This window comes from Perca flavescens, chromosome 2 (assembly GCF_004354835.1).
Source record: "Perca flavescens isolate YP-PL-M2 chromosome 2, PFLA_1.0, whole genome shotgun sequence".
NCBI classification, from domain to species: domain Eukaryota; kingdom Metazoa; phylum Chordata; class Actinopteri; order Perciformes; family Percidae; genus Perca; species Perca flavescens.
In genome coordinates this window covers 23,085,739-23,102,489 of record NC_041332.1, presented here as the reverse complement: position 1 = coordinate 23,102,489, position 16,751 = coordinate 23,085,739, and the positions used below count along the sequence as shown (strand labels likewise).

Below are 16,751 nucleotides of genomic sequence, written 5' to 3'. Positions count from 1 at the left end.
GGGGACCCTATGTTCTCTATCAGATGCCACTGACTCTGGAGAATGTGGTCTGGTGACCCAGTCTTCTATGAAGGAGTGAGTGCACTCCTTGTCTGATGACACTGACGGAGTCCAAATAGGTATAAACTTAAATGGTTCGCACACCAACAAAGTATCTGCTTGTCTTTCATGTGTTATGCCCCGCACAACATCTGCATACGTAAGAGGTCTTGCAGGGAACAATGGTTGGGATGCAGTTACAGGTACGCTTGTGTGTTTAGCATCAACCCGTAAAGTAAGTGAATCTGGCGAATCTGGTCTGGTGTCCCCAAACAATTCCTCGAGACAAAAATCTGAATACTCAACATCTGACAGTGTTGAAAGAGGTGATACTGGTCTACTTTCAGAGTACTGTAAATAATAGTTACAATGTTGACACTTCATTTGGCCAAATGTCATGTGAGGAGACAAAGAATGCTGCTCAACTGATGCCACAGATTCTGGGGAAGATGCTCTAAAGTCTGCTAACCAGTCCTGCATAAGAGAAAAGTCAAAATCGGAAGACACGGATTCCGGCGACAACGCCCTGCTCCTAAATAACTTATCAAGTTCAAAGTCTGATAAAACTGACTGAGGGGACTCTGGTCTGGTCTTGTCAAACAGTGTCTCCAGACACAAATCAGTACCTTCCCAGTCTGAAAAAGCAGATTGTGGTGTAAATGACCTGTGTCTTGACAATTCAACATCATGACTGATATAGGGAGCTCTGAACTGAGGAACAGGTGAGTCAGGAGAGAGGGGCCTATGTTCACTTTGAGATGCCACTGACTCTGGGGAGGATGTTCTAAAGTTTGCTAACCATTCCTGAAGAAGAGAAAAGTCAAAATTGGAAGATACAGATTCCGGGGACAACGCCCTGCTGCTAAAAAACTCATCAAGTACAAAGTCTGATGAAACTGACTGCGGGGACTCTGGTCTAGTCTCGTCAAACAGTGTCTCCAGACACAAATCAGTACCTTCCCAGTCTGAAAAAGCTGATTGTGGTGTAAATGACCTGTGTCTTGACAATTCAACATCATGACTGATATAGGGAGCTCTGAATTGAGGAACAGTTGAGTCAGGAGAGGGGACCCTATGTTCTCTATGAGATGCCACTGACTCTGGAGAATGTGGTCTGGTGACCCAGTCTTCCATGAAGGAGTGAGTGCACTCCTTGTTTGACGACATTGACGGAGTCCAAATAGGTATAAACTTAAATGGTTCGCACACCAACAAAGTATCTGCTTGTCTTTCATGTGTTATGCCCCGCACAACATCTGCATATGTAAGAGGTCTTGCAGTAAACAATGGTTGGGATGCAGTTACAGGTACGCTTGTGTGTTTAGCATCAACCCGTAAAGTAAGTGAATCTGGCGAATCTGGTCTGGTGTCCCCAAACAATTCCTCAAGACAAAAATCTGAATACTCAACATCTGACAGTGTTGAAAGAGGTGATACTGGTCTACTTTCAGAGTACTGGAAATAATAGTTACAATGTTGACACTTCATTTGGCCAAATGTCATGTGAGGAGACAAAGAATGCTGCTCAACTGATGCCATAGATTCTGGGGAAGATGCTCTAAAGTCTGCTAACCATTCCTGCATAAGAGAAAAGTCCAAATCGGAAGACACGGATTCCAGCGACAACGCCCTGCTGCTAAATAACTTATCAAGTTCAAAGTCTGATAAAACTGACTGAGGGGACTCTGGTCTGGTCTCGTCAAACAGTGTCTCCAGACACAAATCAGTACCTTCCCAGTCTGAAAAAGCAGATTGTGGTGTAAATGACCTGTGTCTTGACAATTCAACATCATGACTGATATAGGGAGCTCTGAACTGAGGAACAGGTGAGTCAGGAGAGACGGGCCTATGTTCACTTTGAGATGCTACCGACTCTGGAGAATGTGGTCTGGTGACCCAGTCTTCTATGAAGGAGTGAGTGCACTCCTTGTCTGACGACACTGACGGAGGCCAAATAGGTATAAACTCAAATGGTTTGCAAACCAACAATGCATCTGCTTGTCTTTCATGTGTTATGCCCCGCACAACATCTGCATATGTAAGATGTCTTGCAGTGATCAATGGTTGGGATGCAGTTACAGTTACGCTTGTGTATTTAGCATCAACTCGTAAAGTAAGTGAATCTGGTGAATCTGGTCTGTTGTCCCTAAACAATTCCTCAAGACAAAAATCTGAATACTCAACTTCTGACAGAGTTGAAAGAGGTGATGCTGGTCTACTTTCAGAGTACTGTAAATAATAGTTACAATGTTGACTCTTCATTTGGCCAAATGTCAAGTGAGGGGACAAAGAACCCTCCTCAACTGACGCCACAGATGCTGGGGAGGATGCTCTAAAGTGTGCGAAAAATGCGGACTTTGGAGAATCCTGTCCAGTTTCATCCAATGTATTTTCAAGGTATATATCATTATATAATTTTCCTAAAAAAGTATTCGACATATGGGACTGTGGCCTTAATTTGTTGAGGCCATCTTTAAGTAGTGTACAATTGCACTCTCTGTTTTCAGTCTTAATAAATGAATTTTCGGTGTTGGATGTTGGAGCTATGTTACTTGGAAACTCTAAAATGTATTTGGGTCTCTCCACCAAGTTAAAGACCATTGGTTTCGTTGTTGGTAGTTGTGTGAACATGTGACAGGTTTCTACAGATTGTTTGTGATATTTGTGATCTGAGCATGAGTTTCTTTTGGATGATTCTTTCACCCAATATGAATTCATGGAATCTTGCATATTTTTGTGTTGTGAGTTTTTTTGTCTTATTTTTGTTAAATTATCATCTGACTGACCTTGTGATGGTATGTAATCAGAGGATTGTGGTTTCAACTTAGAAAACCAGTAATTAAGGAAAGATTGACTACTTTCCTTCTGTGGTTTTAGTGCTTCAGATGACTTTTCTGTTTGACTTGAACAGCATAAATCTACTCCACTATGGATACTTGTGACATCATCATGTGTAAGATATTTTGCAGATGAAACATCAGTTGTAAACAGAGGTGCCCTTTCTTCAGCTCTTACATGCCATGTCAATCGATTTGGTTCATCTGTGCTTTTTTCATCCCACCATTTATCAAGCGGTGATAGAGCATTTATATAATATTGCAAATGATCTGAGGCTACCAAGTCTGGTGTCAAAGGGCTACCCTGACCTAGTTCTTTGCAGACTGTAGTGTGAGGAGCGGACGTCAGTGGTAAGGGTGGAGTTCCTCCTGAATATTGTAAGTAATAATCACAATATTGATTCATAAGTTGGGCACGTATAGGTTCTGAGAGCATAAGTTCAAGAAATGAGAAACTGCACTGAGAAGTCTGTGATTCTGGCGAGGATGGTTGGCACTGACATTCGATATCTGATGTCACAGGTGAGATTGCCCTGAACTCTTCCTTTATCTGTACACCATCAGTTACATGTGGACTATATTTAGGTACTTGAGAGTGAGGTGACAGTGGCCTATACTTATTCCAAGATTCAAAGAACTCAGAACAAAATGAGTGTGAAATTACAGCAGTGGAAAAATCTTTCAAACCAAACAGTGATGCAGATTTATATGTGTTTGATTGATTGGGGTGTAATTCATCTTCAGTTAAATTAATTGTAACATCTGGTGAACTAAATGCATCAGACCTAGGAGAGCGTGCCTGGCTGCCATCTAATATACTGGAAAAGTCTGCAGATAAGACTTTTTTCCCCCCAAAGGGAGAGTCAGGTGACATTGCCCTATAGTCACCAATTGACATGACTGATTCAGGGGACGACAGTCTAGCTATGGGGTCATTTAATATCCATGCCTCTTCAGGGAATATATCCCTTTCATTAACAGGTGAAAATGAGCCACACTGCTTCTCAGACGTTAAAGAATCAGGGGTCAAAGGGCTGTACTCTATACAAGTGAAAGGTAATGTCACATCTTGCTCAGGTGACTGCAGTGCAGGATGGGTAATATCAGTTAAGTCACAAGCCATGTGAGCAGGGTCACTTGTCAAACTTTGTGGCAAATTGGTCTTTGGTACCTTCATTTTGAATTGTTTCACCATGCTGTACTTAGCTGTTGCAATTATGGGTTCAATTAAATCATCAATGAAGGGCATGTTTTCTGGATACGAATCACTGTACACTTGGGGTTTTGTATTTCCTTCTTTACTTGACTTAAAGGGTTTTAAGCCCGTCTCCACACATGAAACATGTGGGATCTTGTCATGACCACAGATTACTTGGGCTGGGACCTTATCAGTACACTTCTGAGAGTCATCTTCTGTCATGGCCAGAGTTGCTTGTTGGTCCTTTGGTGACAAGGCTAACAGGCTAGGGTCAGAAATGCTTCTGATACTGGTTTTAGCTCGCTCTGTATGCAGTGGTTCATAGCTAAACTCATCACAAAGCTCAGTGAAGTCAGTCTCAGCTTGGTCTGACTCTGATAGGCACAAACCAAAGTCTCTGATATATATAGATGATGGTAACCTCAGGATTTTAGGTGATTTCCCTTGTTCATCTTCACCACCACACTGCTTGAATGGTAAGGTTTGGCTGGAGTCATCTTTGACTTGGCACTGTGTGCCACCTTGGAAAGGCCTAGAAGAATGAACTTCAACACTGCAGCAATCTTGCTGGTCTTTCACTCTGGGGGCATAACCCTGAGTTGCTTTGCTCCCCAGTGCTGCTTCTTTTAAAGTGGGAAGCAAACTTACTTGCTCATCTGAGTTGTCGTAACTTGTAGGTTCTTGTGTAATTACATCTTCAGAGATCCACAGGTTAGGGTTCAATTCACTGTAACACAAAAAGAAGGCTAGGTCAAAAATATGACTTTGCATGAATGAGATATGTCAAAGCCCTAATTTAACAAGACTAAAGGGCAACACCCACAAACAATGGGCACAGGGCAAATACCTGCACCCTCCTTACATCAGGATATGACACTGTTATATTTCTCAGCCTCGACATGCTGGGAAATATTGCCCTCCCTAAAAACAGCAGTTTTGACTAGACTACTTCTTTATCTTTTTATGCCTATACGGCGTGTCCGGTGTGTGCAATGGGTTGAACTGTGTCAAATGATGTGGCACTACGCTACGCTGCTGATGTGTGTTGCGGATTCAGGAATCATTTGAAATAAATCATTTACTGTGGGATCTCGAGCTCCTCCAACAGGTCACCATGCATGCTCTCTGAGTGGGTGTGTCCAACAGGCTCTGCCCAGGAAGGAATATCCAGTAGGGAAGCAACTGAGAGGTCCTCTTCAGAAACAGCTGGGGGTGGTCTGCGGTCTGACTCCACCCTTCTCACAACTCTGGGGCTGTCTGCATCCTCTTGCACTGAAGATAGGGCTACAGATACTAAAAAACACAGACGTGATAAATAAGAGTGCTAGCAAACGCATGAATATAGCCTGGTGTTAGTTAGATAGATACTTGAAACTGGTTGCTGAGTTGAGTGTTTGTTTTAGTGTTACTACCTTCACTGTGATCCAGAGTCTTTTCTATCTCTGCATAAGTTCTAGATGTTTGCTCTTGAACTGACTTGTTCATCTGGGTTTCAATAAGATGGACGATGTCCATGCGGTTGATCTTGGTTAGTCTCTTAATCATACAGTCCTCTGTTGAAGGATTTAACAATCATTAAAAGACAGTTAAAAAGCATTCAATTGACACAACAAAGAAATTATTTAAAAATTGCAAATGTAAGATTACATTGAATCTACAGTATGAATATAGGCCTACCATACACTAATTATTTGATAGATTAAAAAACAAAGTTAAAATAGATTCATTGCACAGGCTGTGTTCAAGCAATTGCCACCATTTGCCTGAAGAAGACCCAGTAGGGTCGAAACGTTGCATTTGTATTAAATATGGGAGTTTAAGCAGTGTTGCGGACATTACATTTTTTTCATTTTAAGTATTTTCATTTGTCCTGCACCTGCCAGAAGGTGGGATGTGCACATAATTACTTTTAAAATATGTGTTCAAGCAATTGCCTGGAGTGCAAATGGATTAACAATGTTTACAGGATTTAAAGTACTGTATTGACAAATACTAGTAAAATGTCAAGTGAAATCTGTCAGACCAAGTACCATGTACCTGTGGCATGTTTGCCTTCACGCTCAACCCAGCGCTGCAGCAAGGCATGGCTCTGCTCTTGGAGGGAATTGGGATTCTCTGTTCTTACTAATTGGATATCATTCTCACTGAACTCCAGTTCTCTTGCCAGTTCTAGAGTGATGGGTAACAAAACAAGGGATGACAATGTAAAAAAACATATTTTTTATATATTGTTTGCTGCTAGAACATTGATGTATTTTCAGCTATTCCCCCAGTTCAGTTCAGTTCCATTTCAAACAAAATACTTGCAAAACAATTGCATTATTTTACAGCTTACCAGTCCAGCTGAAGCCAAGAAGATCTGCAACGATAGCTAATGTCTCCTCTTTCCTGTCAGCATCATCCTGCCAATCCACTAAAAAATGCCGTCATAGCCAAACATTACATTTTAATATCATGGTCAACAATTCAAGGTGTAGAATACCATTACCTAGATAGATCAAAGTAAAGCTTTTTTCACATTGCAGGTACCAGTCATGTAAAATATACTTTGTAGGTATAGATCAAAAATCTTATTCTTGAGGATTCTGTAATACTAATGTATTATATGTAATACTGTAAATGAAATGTGGGTCTGTGATGTTGACATGGATGATGACATGAAGGTGGGATTCGTCACGCTGAAGAGGAGCTGACTTGTTAACAGACTATGATTATTTGGTCACAATTAGCACATCATGTTTTTAATCATTAGTTTAAACAATGACATTAATGTGCTGATTAAGCGATGTGGATGCTAATATTAGTAAAGCTGTATATTAGTAGTACAGATACCAATACAATAGTGGAAGTCTGCATTAAAATTGTTAAAGATATTCCTTCTTTAACAACATGGCCATCCAATCTTGAGATTGCATTTACACAGATGGAAAAATAACATACCAACATGCAAAACACCACACACACACACACACACACACACACACACACACACACACACACACACACACACACACAATGTAAGATGGGACAAGACAAATCACACACAAAAGACAAACACAAAACGACTAATGGTGATATTATGTTCTTAGGAATAGGAAAAGGGTCTTGCTGCCAAGGAGAAGAGATAGGAAAGCAAAAGGTCATGTAGGATCTGGCCATACCTGGCGTACATTCTGGAGTTGGCTCATCGACGATTCTCTGCATCTGAGTTTCCACCGTGTCATCCCAGGCAGGCCTGGATTCAAATACATGCTCTATCCCAGAAGATGGTTGCACAGCTGGCAACGGGTTGCCTTCAGAATCAGAACTGTGTGAGGCTGGGATGTCATATGTGAAGATAACAGAGTCTGGACTTCTGTGACTAGCGCTGCTTATATCATCAGCATCCAAAGAAGACCTAACAGATGTTTTAGTTGTCTTAGAGAGTTGGATGTCATTCCTTTGAGGAGAGGAGAAGGAGATTGATTGAGTTGGAGGTTTCTGTTGCGCCATGACAGGAAGTTTGGAGGGGGAAAGTTTGGATTCATCAGTGGGTTGACTACTGTCAGAATAACTCCTGCTGGCTTTATTAGAGGCTTTACTTCTATCACTATTGGCCTCAGATCTAGTCCTACGATCCAAATTTGAGCTTTTTTGTGCTTTTCTTTGAACCCGATCAAGCTCAGATTTCTGTGAGTCTTTCATGGTTATATTCAAAGGTGGGGGTGAATCCTGATGATATGCTGGGATGCCAGCATCTGCAGCTGAAATGGACATCTCTATAACTGAGCACTGGTCTTCTTCATCTTCATCCTCATCATCATCATCATCATCATCAGGAGAGGAGTCTGAGGAATCATGGCTCTGCTCTGAGTATGCTGAATGGGCAACTGTGGATGTGTCTGATTGAAGGTCAGCTATAGTAGAATCTAGATAGCCTAGACCAAGGCTTTCAAGGTTTCCAACCTCACTTTGAGTGTTGGTTAGTCTCTCCAAAACACTGGGGGAACCAAGCTGTACCTCTACGGAGCTGCCAAGATCAGCTTCAGAAAGTGGCTTTTCACTCTCTGATATGTCACTTAAAGGTTTGGTGATTGTTCTGGGTTTGGGAATAGGAATTGTGTCATTTGCACCCTGAGTTAGATATGATTTGGGGATCTCTTGAAGGGTTGTATCTGTACTATAATCATTTTTCTCTAAAGTTAAAGACTTTGTTTGACCTTCCCCAGTCTCCTCTGGTACAACTTCATCAACTGGATGTTCCCCTATATGAAAAAATGCATATCCTTCCCCTTCATCAAAACTTCTTCTTGTCATATCAATAGCTCCCCCTCTGGTCATTTCAAAAAGTTTCCCCTCTTGAAACTGAAATGGATCAGGGGTTCTTTTATCACCTGGTGTTCGAACAGGTGATTTATCAGGTGTTTTTCTGTCCTCTGCAGGACTAAAATTTATCTGTTCTTCAGCCTCAAACTGTGCATTGAAGACTAAATCATTTTTACCCTCAAATCCTGGAATAAGATATTCTAGTTCTTTAGTGCACACTATAGCCTGAGGTTTGCTAACAGAACCTGAACCATCTGTCAGTGATGACTCAACTTCTTTGTCATCATCTGAATGGTGCTCATCTCTCACACAGCTGGAAAAATGTGTGTCAGTGACTGAGGCTCGTTCACCTTCTACAGTTTCTTTATCTTCGTGTATTTCAACTTCTCTTTCTGCCAACAGTGCCACAGACTCCTCACTTTCTGAACACAATGAGCCATCAATTGATCGAGTAGTTTTGTGTTGTGACTTGATTTCCACCTCCTTAATGCTCACACTAATATCTGTTGCCTCACTAAGTGTGTGAGTGCTTTCTATCACACATTTTTCAGATGTCTTCTCTAGTGTACCTTGTGAGGAAGTCTGTATAACTGGGCCAAATTTTAGATCTAGTTCATCATCTCTGAGATCGCCTGTCTCTGATTTGTCTCTCTTCATTTTAGCCTCCTGTTCCATCTCCTCAAATGTTTTGATCTTTGCAGCCATTTTAAACATCTCCTCTTCTGGAGTTAATTGTTTATTGGTAGCATCATCTTTACTATTATCTGCATCAAGAGAGTCTTGCCTTATGAGCATGTGAAGATTGTCATTGTCACATATTTTGGTGTCAGAATACATATTGCCATTGATTACTGTCTTTGCTGAGTAGGAATGTATGTCCTCCTTTATCTCACTTCCCATTTGGTTGAACTCATCGTTGTTTTCTTGCTCGTCATGCTCACTTTCATCCCTGTAAATATGTTTGTCATAAGAATAACATGCTTTTAGCTGGGAGGCATAATCCTCATACACAGCTGTCTTGGCTGGCATGTTATATTCTGTGTCCTTTGATTGGGTCGGACTTCCTTCAAGAGAGTCTGGACTAGGGAATTCTCCAGAAGGGCTTGGCTCAATTGAATCAGGGGATTTGTTTGAAGATCTATCCTCCATGAGAGGACTTGCCTCTAGTGAGTCTTGATGACATGGCTCTTTAGCTGGGTCAAAAACCACAGTGTTTAGGTTCTCCAAATTGGTCGGTCGTTGCGATGTCTCAGAACTACTTGGTAGCAAAAATGTGTGTGTCTTAAGAATTGAATGAGCAGCAACTACATCAACATCTTTATGATCATTGTAACAGTCATCCACTGTCACATATGACTTTGTAATGCCCACCACCCCTTCAGTAGAGTCAATAAAATGTGAGGCTGCACATGGTGAGGTTTTATCCTCACCCTCGTTAGATGAGCAACTCTTGGGTCCTTCATCTTCATGGGAACATGTCTGCCATCCACTCTCCAAATCTCCCTTTTTATTGAGGTCCACGAAGTCTAAATGTGTATCTTCTAGTAACATCATCTTCTGTTCAGGGGAGAATGTAAGAGTTTCTCTCTTAGTGTCTTTTGTTAATATAACTTCTTTGTAGCTGTCATTGAGTACCTCCTCTTTTGGGTGGCATTTTATCACTACTGGCTTTTCCTTTAAATATTGATTTAAGTCAGTACTGAGCAGTGACAACAGGCCTGTCATGTCCCTCTCAGTTGAAGACTGTTGTTGTGTCTTTCTCTCGATGCAAACTTCTTGGAATGGTCTCTCCAATACAGAACTTGGTGACAATTCTGTGACTCCAACTACGTCAATCTGTATGTGGTCATTTGCCTCTACACCTATCTTATCCTCCAAATTACTGCTTGTCTGAATAACTTGTTTGTAGCTCTCATGGACTAGATCGTCTTCTGGGAGGCATTGTATTGCCACTGGCTTTTCCTCAAGATATTGGTCCAAGTTACTACTGAGAAGTGACAACATGCCTGACATATCCCTTTCAGTTGTAGACTGTTGTTGTTGCTGCTGCATCTTTCTCTCAATGCAAACTTCTTGGAATGGTGTCTCCAATACAGAACTTGGTGACAATTCTGTGATTCCAACTACGTCGGTCTGCATGTGGTCGTTTGCGTTTACACCTATCTTATCCTCCAAATTACTGCTTGTCAAAATAACTTGTTTGTAGCTCTCATGGACTAGATCCTCTTCTGGGTGACCTTGTATTGCCACTGGCTTTTCCTCAAGATATTGGTCCAAGTCACTACTGAGAAGTGACAACATACCTGACATATCCCTCTCAGTTGCAGACTGTTGATGATGTTGTTGTTGTGTCTTTCTCTCAATACAAACTTCTTGGAATGGTGTCTCCAATACAGAACTTGGTGACAATTCTGTAACTCCAACTACGTCTGTCTGCATGTGTTCATTTGCCTCTACACCTATCTTATCTTCCAAATTACTACTTGTCAGAATAACTTGTTTGTAGCTCTCATGGACGAGATCCTCTTCTGGGTGGCATTGTTTTGCCACTGGCTTTTCCTTTAAGTATTGACTTAAGTCAGAACTGAGCAGTGTCAACATTCCTGACATATCCCTTTCAGTTGCAGACTGTTGTTGTTGCTGCTGCATCTTTCTCTCAATGCAAACTTCTTGAAATGGTGTCTCCAATACAGAACTTGGTGACAATTCTGTGATTCCAACTACGTTGGTCTGCATGTGGTCGTTTGCGTTTACACCTATCTTATCCTCCAAATTACTGCTTGTCAAAATAACTTGTTTGTAGCTCTCATGGACTAGATCCTCTTCTGGGTGGCATTGTATTGCCATTGGCTTTTCCTCAAGATATTGGTCCAAGTCACTACTGAGAAGTGACAACATGCCTGACATATCCCTCTCAGTTACAGACTGTTGATGTTGTTGTGTCTTTCTCTCAATGCAAACTTCTTGGAATGGTGTCTCCGACACAGAACTTGGTGACAATTCTGTAACTCCAACTACGTCTGTCTGCATGTGTTCATTTGCCTCTACACCTATCTTATCTTCCAAATTACTGCTTGTCAAAATAACTTGTTTGTAGCTCTCATGGACTAGATCCTCTTCTGTGTGGCATTGTATTGCCACTGGCTTTTCCTCAAGATATTGGTCCAAATCCCTACTGAGAAGTGACAACATGCCTGACATATCCCTCTCAGTTGCAGACTGTTGATGTTGTTGTTGTGTCTTTCTCTCAATGCAAACTTCTTGGAATGGTGTCTCCAATACAGAACTTGGTGACAATTCTGTAACTCCAACTACGTCTGTCTGCATGTGTTCATTTGCCTCTACACCTATCTTATCTTCCAAATTACTACTTGTGAGAATAATTTGTTTGTAGCTCTCATGGACTAGATCGTCTTCTGGGAGGCATTGTATTGCCACTGGCTTTTCCTCAAGATATTGGTCCAAGTTACTACTGAGAAGTGACAACATGCCTGTCATGTCCCTCTCAGTTGCAGACTGTTGTTGCTGTGTCTTTCTTTTGATGCAAACTTCTTCTAATGGTGTCTCAAATACAGAACTTGGTGACAATTCTGTGATTCCAACTATGTTGGTCTGCATGTGTTCATTTGCCTCTACATCTGTTTTATCATCTATATTACTACTTGTCAAAATAACTTGTTTGTAGCTCACATGGACTAGATCCTCTTCTTCTGGGTGGCAGTGTATTGTCACTGGTTTTTCCTCGAGATATTGGTCACTACTGAGAAGTGACGACATGCCTGACATATCCCTCTCAGTTGTAGACCGTTCTTGGCGTGTCTTTCTCTTGATGCAAACGTCTTGGAATGATGTCTCCAATACAGTACTTGGTTTAAGTTCTTTGAGTTCAACCACAGCAGTCTGTTCATGTGTCTCTCCACTTATATTATCCTTCACACCAGTACAAGCTATTTGCATTTCATCACATATTGTAATTGTTTGCTCCTCACTCCAGGATTTTTGCATTTTGGGGAGAGTAACTTGTTCAAATTTCTCCTGGATAATGTCCTCTTCTGGAGGCCTACATTTTACTGGCCTGTCCTCAAGGTACTTGTCTAAGTCACTGTTAAGCAGTGAAAGCATCCCTGACATCTCCTTTACTTTTGTAGACGGCTGATATAAAGCCTTTCTCTCTACCCACTCTTCCTTCATTGGGAGTTCTTCAGTCAATGTTGCTTGGGTTTCTTTAAATTCCCTTGCCATTTCTTCACCGCTCCTTGTGACCTTATGTTTCACTGTATCACAATCTGTTTCTTGTATTGTGCCATCCACTGTCTCTCCTTTATTTTCATAAGTGAAAGATGTGAACATTTCAAATTTCTCCTGCACGTCATCCTCTTCTATCGATCGACTAGCCACAGACATTGCCTCTAGATACTGATCCAAGTCTTTGTTCATAACTGACAACATAGCTGACGTATCTTTTACTTCTTCACCTTCCCATATAATTGGATGTTCTCCCATTGGTGCTTGATATATTTCTTGTTTTGTGCCATCCACTGTTGCTCCTTTATTTTCATCAGTGACAAATGCAAGAATTTCTTTATCTTTGTCCTTTGATAAAATAGTTTGTTCAAATTTCTCCTGAACAAAATCCTCTCCTTGTGGCTGACGTGCCACAGGCCTGGCTTTTAGACACTGATCTAAGTCACTGTTCATTAAGGACAACATTCCTGACATATCTTTTACTGCAGTGGATGCCTGGCTAGATGTGTTCCTTTCAATATGAAATTCTTGAAGTTGTGGCTCATCGATTTCGACTTCAGTGTCAGTTTGTGTAAAGAATATTTTGCTTTCACAATCAATTGTTGTGTTATCTTTGCTTGCTCCATGAAGCCTCTTCTCCTGTGAAGGTATGATGTATGTTTCTTCACTCTTAGTGGAGTAAGTAAGCATTTCATTGGTCATTTTATGTGTCACTGCAAGTCCTTCATGATTCTCGCTCTCCCCTGAGCTGGAACAAGAGGTCCTAATATCAACACTAGTGTTCGGGGATTCAGCTATACCTTCATGCTGGGGACTCTCAAGACTTAGATCATCATCTTTCATTTGATTCTCAATAAAAGAAACGCCTTCCCCAAAATAACTTTTCACACAGGGACTTGAGATGGATGCTGGATTTGTATCAGAATCAGCCAAGGTTTCCTCCTTAAGTGCCTTCAGCTGATCACTTACATCTTCAGCTGTTGATGTCTGCTTGAAAAGTTGATACTCTGGACTTTCTTCCAGCTCAGCCTTTATATCAGCACTGAAGTCCTCAGAATGTCTGCGATCAGGACTGATCTGTGTGTCTTCAGATAAACTCCTACCAGTGCTTATGACTGGTTCTCCTAACTGCATCCTGCCCTGGCTTCTCCCTGACAAGTCTGGCTCTTCTCTCTCAGGGCTAACCCTTCCATCATCAAACTGATCATCAATTTCTACTGTCTCTCCAAAATAAGAAATATCTGAAATTAGCTCTAATTCCTCAGAGTTATCTCTCCTTAAGCATACTGTTTGTGCCTCCAAATCCAATTTTCCACATACGTCCACATCACTTTGGGGATGGAAAATTGTGATATTCTGTATTTGGGATTGTAATTTTTGCTCCTGTGTGGGACTGTCTTCAGTCATCTGAATCTCTTCAGGATCTACCGATGTAGATATCAGTGTTGGAATAGAAGATGAAGCAATGGCTTTGTGTTCACCCAGGTCAGCTTTACTTTTCAAAGGGTCCTGCCCAGTCTGGAAAGCTTTCATCAGCTCCTTAACAGACATAGTCTCTTTATCTAACAACTCTGATGCTCTTGTCTGTGGGATAACACTTCCATCGTCACATTGAATTGTATCTGCAAATTTGACTGTCTTTCCAAAAGAAGCACTATCTAAAATGAACTTTGATTCCTCAGAGTAATCTCTGTTTGAGCTTAATGGTCGATTCTCTAAGTCTGTTTTGTCATATTTCTTGACAACATTCTGTTGATGGAAAGTTTTGAGGCTCTGAGTTTGGGTTTGTGATTTTGGCTCCTGAATAGGACTTTGTTCAGTCCTTTGTATTTCAGAATCTCTTGATTCAGATGTCAATGTTAAAATGCAAGAAGCCACAGCTTTATGTTCATAAAGCCCAGCTTTAGTTTTTGAGGGATCATGCCCAATCTGGAATGCTTTCATCAGCTTCTTAACAGACATAGTCTCCTTCTCGGGCAACTCTCGTGCTTCTCTCTGTGGGCTAATGCTTCCATCGTCACACTGAACTGCATCAGCAAATGTAACTGTCTTTCCAAAAGAAGCACTATCTGAAACAAACTGTGATTCCTCAGAGTTATCTCTAATTAAGCTTACTGGTTGATCCTCTAAGTCTGTTGTGTAACATTTCTTGACATCACTCTGTTGGTGGAAAATTGTGAGATTTTGAGTTTGGGTTTGTGATTTTGGCTCCTGTGTAGCATCTTGTTTAGTCATCTGTATCTCTTCAGAATCTCTTGATTCAGATATCAGTGTTGAAATGCAAGAAGTCACAACTTTGTGTTCAAAATGCCCTGCTTTGGTTTTTGAGGGATCATGCCCAGTCTGGAATGTTTTCATCAGCTCCTTCACAGACATAGTCTTATTCTCTAACAACTCTGATGCCTCTCGATGTGGGCTTACACTTCCATCGTCACATCGAATTGTATCGGCAAATTTTACTGTCTTTCCAAAAGAAGTACTATGTGAAATTAACTGTGATTCCTCAGAGTTATCACTAATAAAGTTTACAGTTGGGTCTGTTTTGTCCCATTGCTTGACACCACTCTCTTGATAGAAAGTTGTGAGTCTCTGAGTTTTAGTTTGTGATTTCGGCTCCTCCATAGGACTTTGTTCTGTCCTGTGTATCTGATTAGAATCTTCTGATTCAAATATCAATGTTGAGATACAAGAAGAAGCCACTGCTTTGTGCTCAAAAAGTCCAGCTTTATTCTTCGAAGGGTCTTGTCCAGTCTGAAATGCATTCATCAGTTCCTTAACAGACATAGTCTCCTCTAATCTCTCAGTCTGAGATCTGGGGGATTTAGGGGACTTGGGAACTCTGGGAAGTTCTGGCATGTCTGCCTCATTTTTCCTTGTGGCGATAGAAGATTTTGACTGAGGAATTAGTTCCTGGGTATTGTTTTGCACCTCCTCCTCTTCAAATTTGTTCTGTAAAGCTTTAACTCTGTCCTTTATAGATCCTATTGGTGTCTCAACCACTGATGGAGAAGCTGGAGGATCCTTATCTGTGGAGGGTACAAGGGCACTTTCCTTAAGAACAACATTTCCATCTAACGACTCCTCAGAGCTCATCCTTTCCAGCTCACCCTCAGAGCTGCTACACCCAGAACGTTCTCTATCTCTAAGTTTCTTCCTAATAGGTTTCTTGATATCTGGGGGGCGCCGTTTGCCATCACGCTTTACAATAACCTGTTCAAATCTATCTTGGACAAGGTCTTCTAGAGAACCACTTGTCACTACAGGTCTCTGTTCCAGGTATTGGTCCATGTTGATGCTAAGGTGTGAGACCAGGCCTGTCATGTCTTGGACCTCTATGGCAGATCTACTTGAAGTCTTCCCCTGAATGCAAATCTCTTGTAAGACAGGCTCTTCGACAGGAGGAGTCTTCATTTCAGCAGTCTTAGTTTCATAGAGTGAACCCCATATCTCTTTTTTAGCATCATCTTGTTGCACTTCCTGTCTAATATCATTTATGCCACCTCTTTGAATCCCTCCAACCTTTTCCAGCCTGTCTTTGGCCAAAGGCTCTTTTTCCTCCAACCCTCTTACTCCAGCTCTCTCTGCATATATTAAGTGCTCCATTTGCTCAGCATTCAAAATAGCAGACATTTTGACATCCGACATGTCTGAGAGAAGGTCCGGGCTTGCAAGTGTTGCTGGGTCAAGAGGTTGGTTAGTTCTCAGGGAGAATGTCTCAGTTGATTCAGACTCATCATCTTCAATTAAAAACATTTGATAAAAAAGGGTAAAGAAGATAAGGGACAAATTAAGTGGGAAAGAGAGACATCAGAAAGTTGTGATCAAGACAATGCCATCAAAAATCCATCTTCTGTTCACAGAGTAAGGAGAAGAATGACAGAGCAGAGGATAAGGAAGTCTTGAAAAGAAGACCAAAAAGAAGATGACAAAGTGATCCAGAAGAGTTTGAAGGGAAGAAGAGCAGCATAAGCAAAGCCAGGAGGAGTAACGAAACAGGTAGAATATGGACGAGAATAATATCAATCTTATATGTTTGACTACATATTCAGAAAACTTACACAAAACATAAAAAAGAACTAAAGGGAACAAAGAAATCTACATATGGAACAAAGGGACAGGAAGGATAA

The 16,751-nt window shown here is 41.2% G+C and overlaps 1 protein-coding gene across 1 annotated transcript in view; it reads right to left on the bottom strand.

Annotated features, from left to right (window-relative positions):
- Nucleotides 1-16,751, bottom strand: part of ank2a (ankyrin 2a, neuronal) — a 61,530-nt gene that overhangs the window by 17,569 nt on the left and 27,210 nt on the right. The window contains 6 exon segments of the mRNA XM_028589181.1: nucleotides 4,723-4,801; nucleotides 5,157-5,358; nucleotides 5,487-5,627; nucleotides 6,112-6,243; nucleotides 6,410-6,487; nucleotides 7,829-7,850. Of these exon segments, the coding sequence (XP_028444982.1) occupies nucleotides 4,723-4,801; nucleotides 5,157-5,358; nucleotides 5,487-5,627; nucleotides 6,112-6,243; nucleotides 6,410-6,487; nucleotides 7,829-7,850 (654 nt within the window).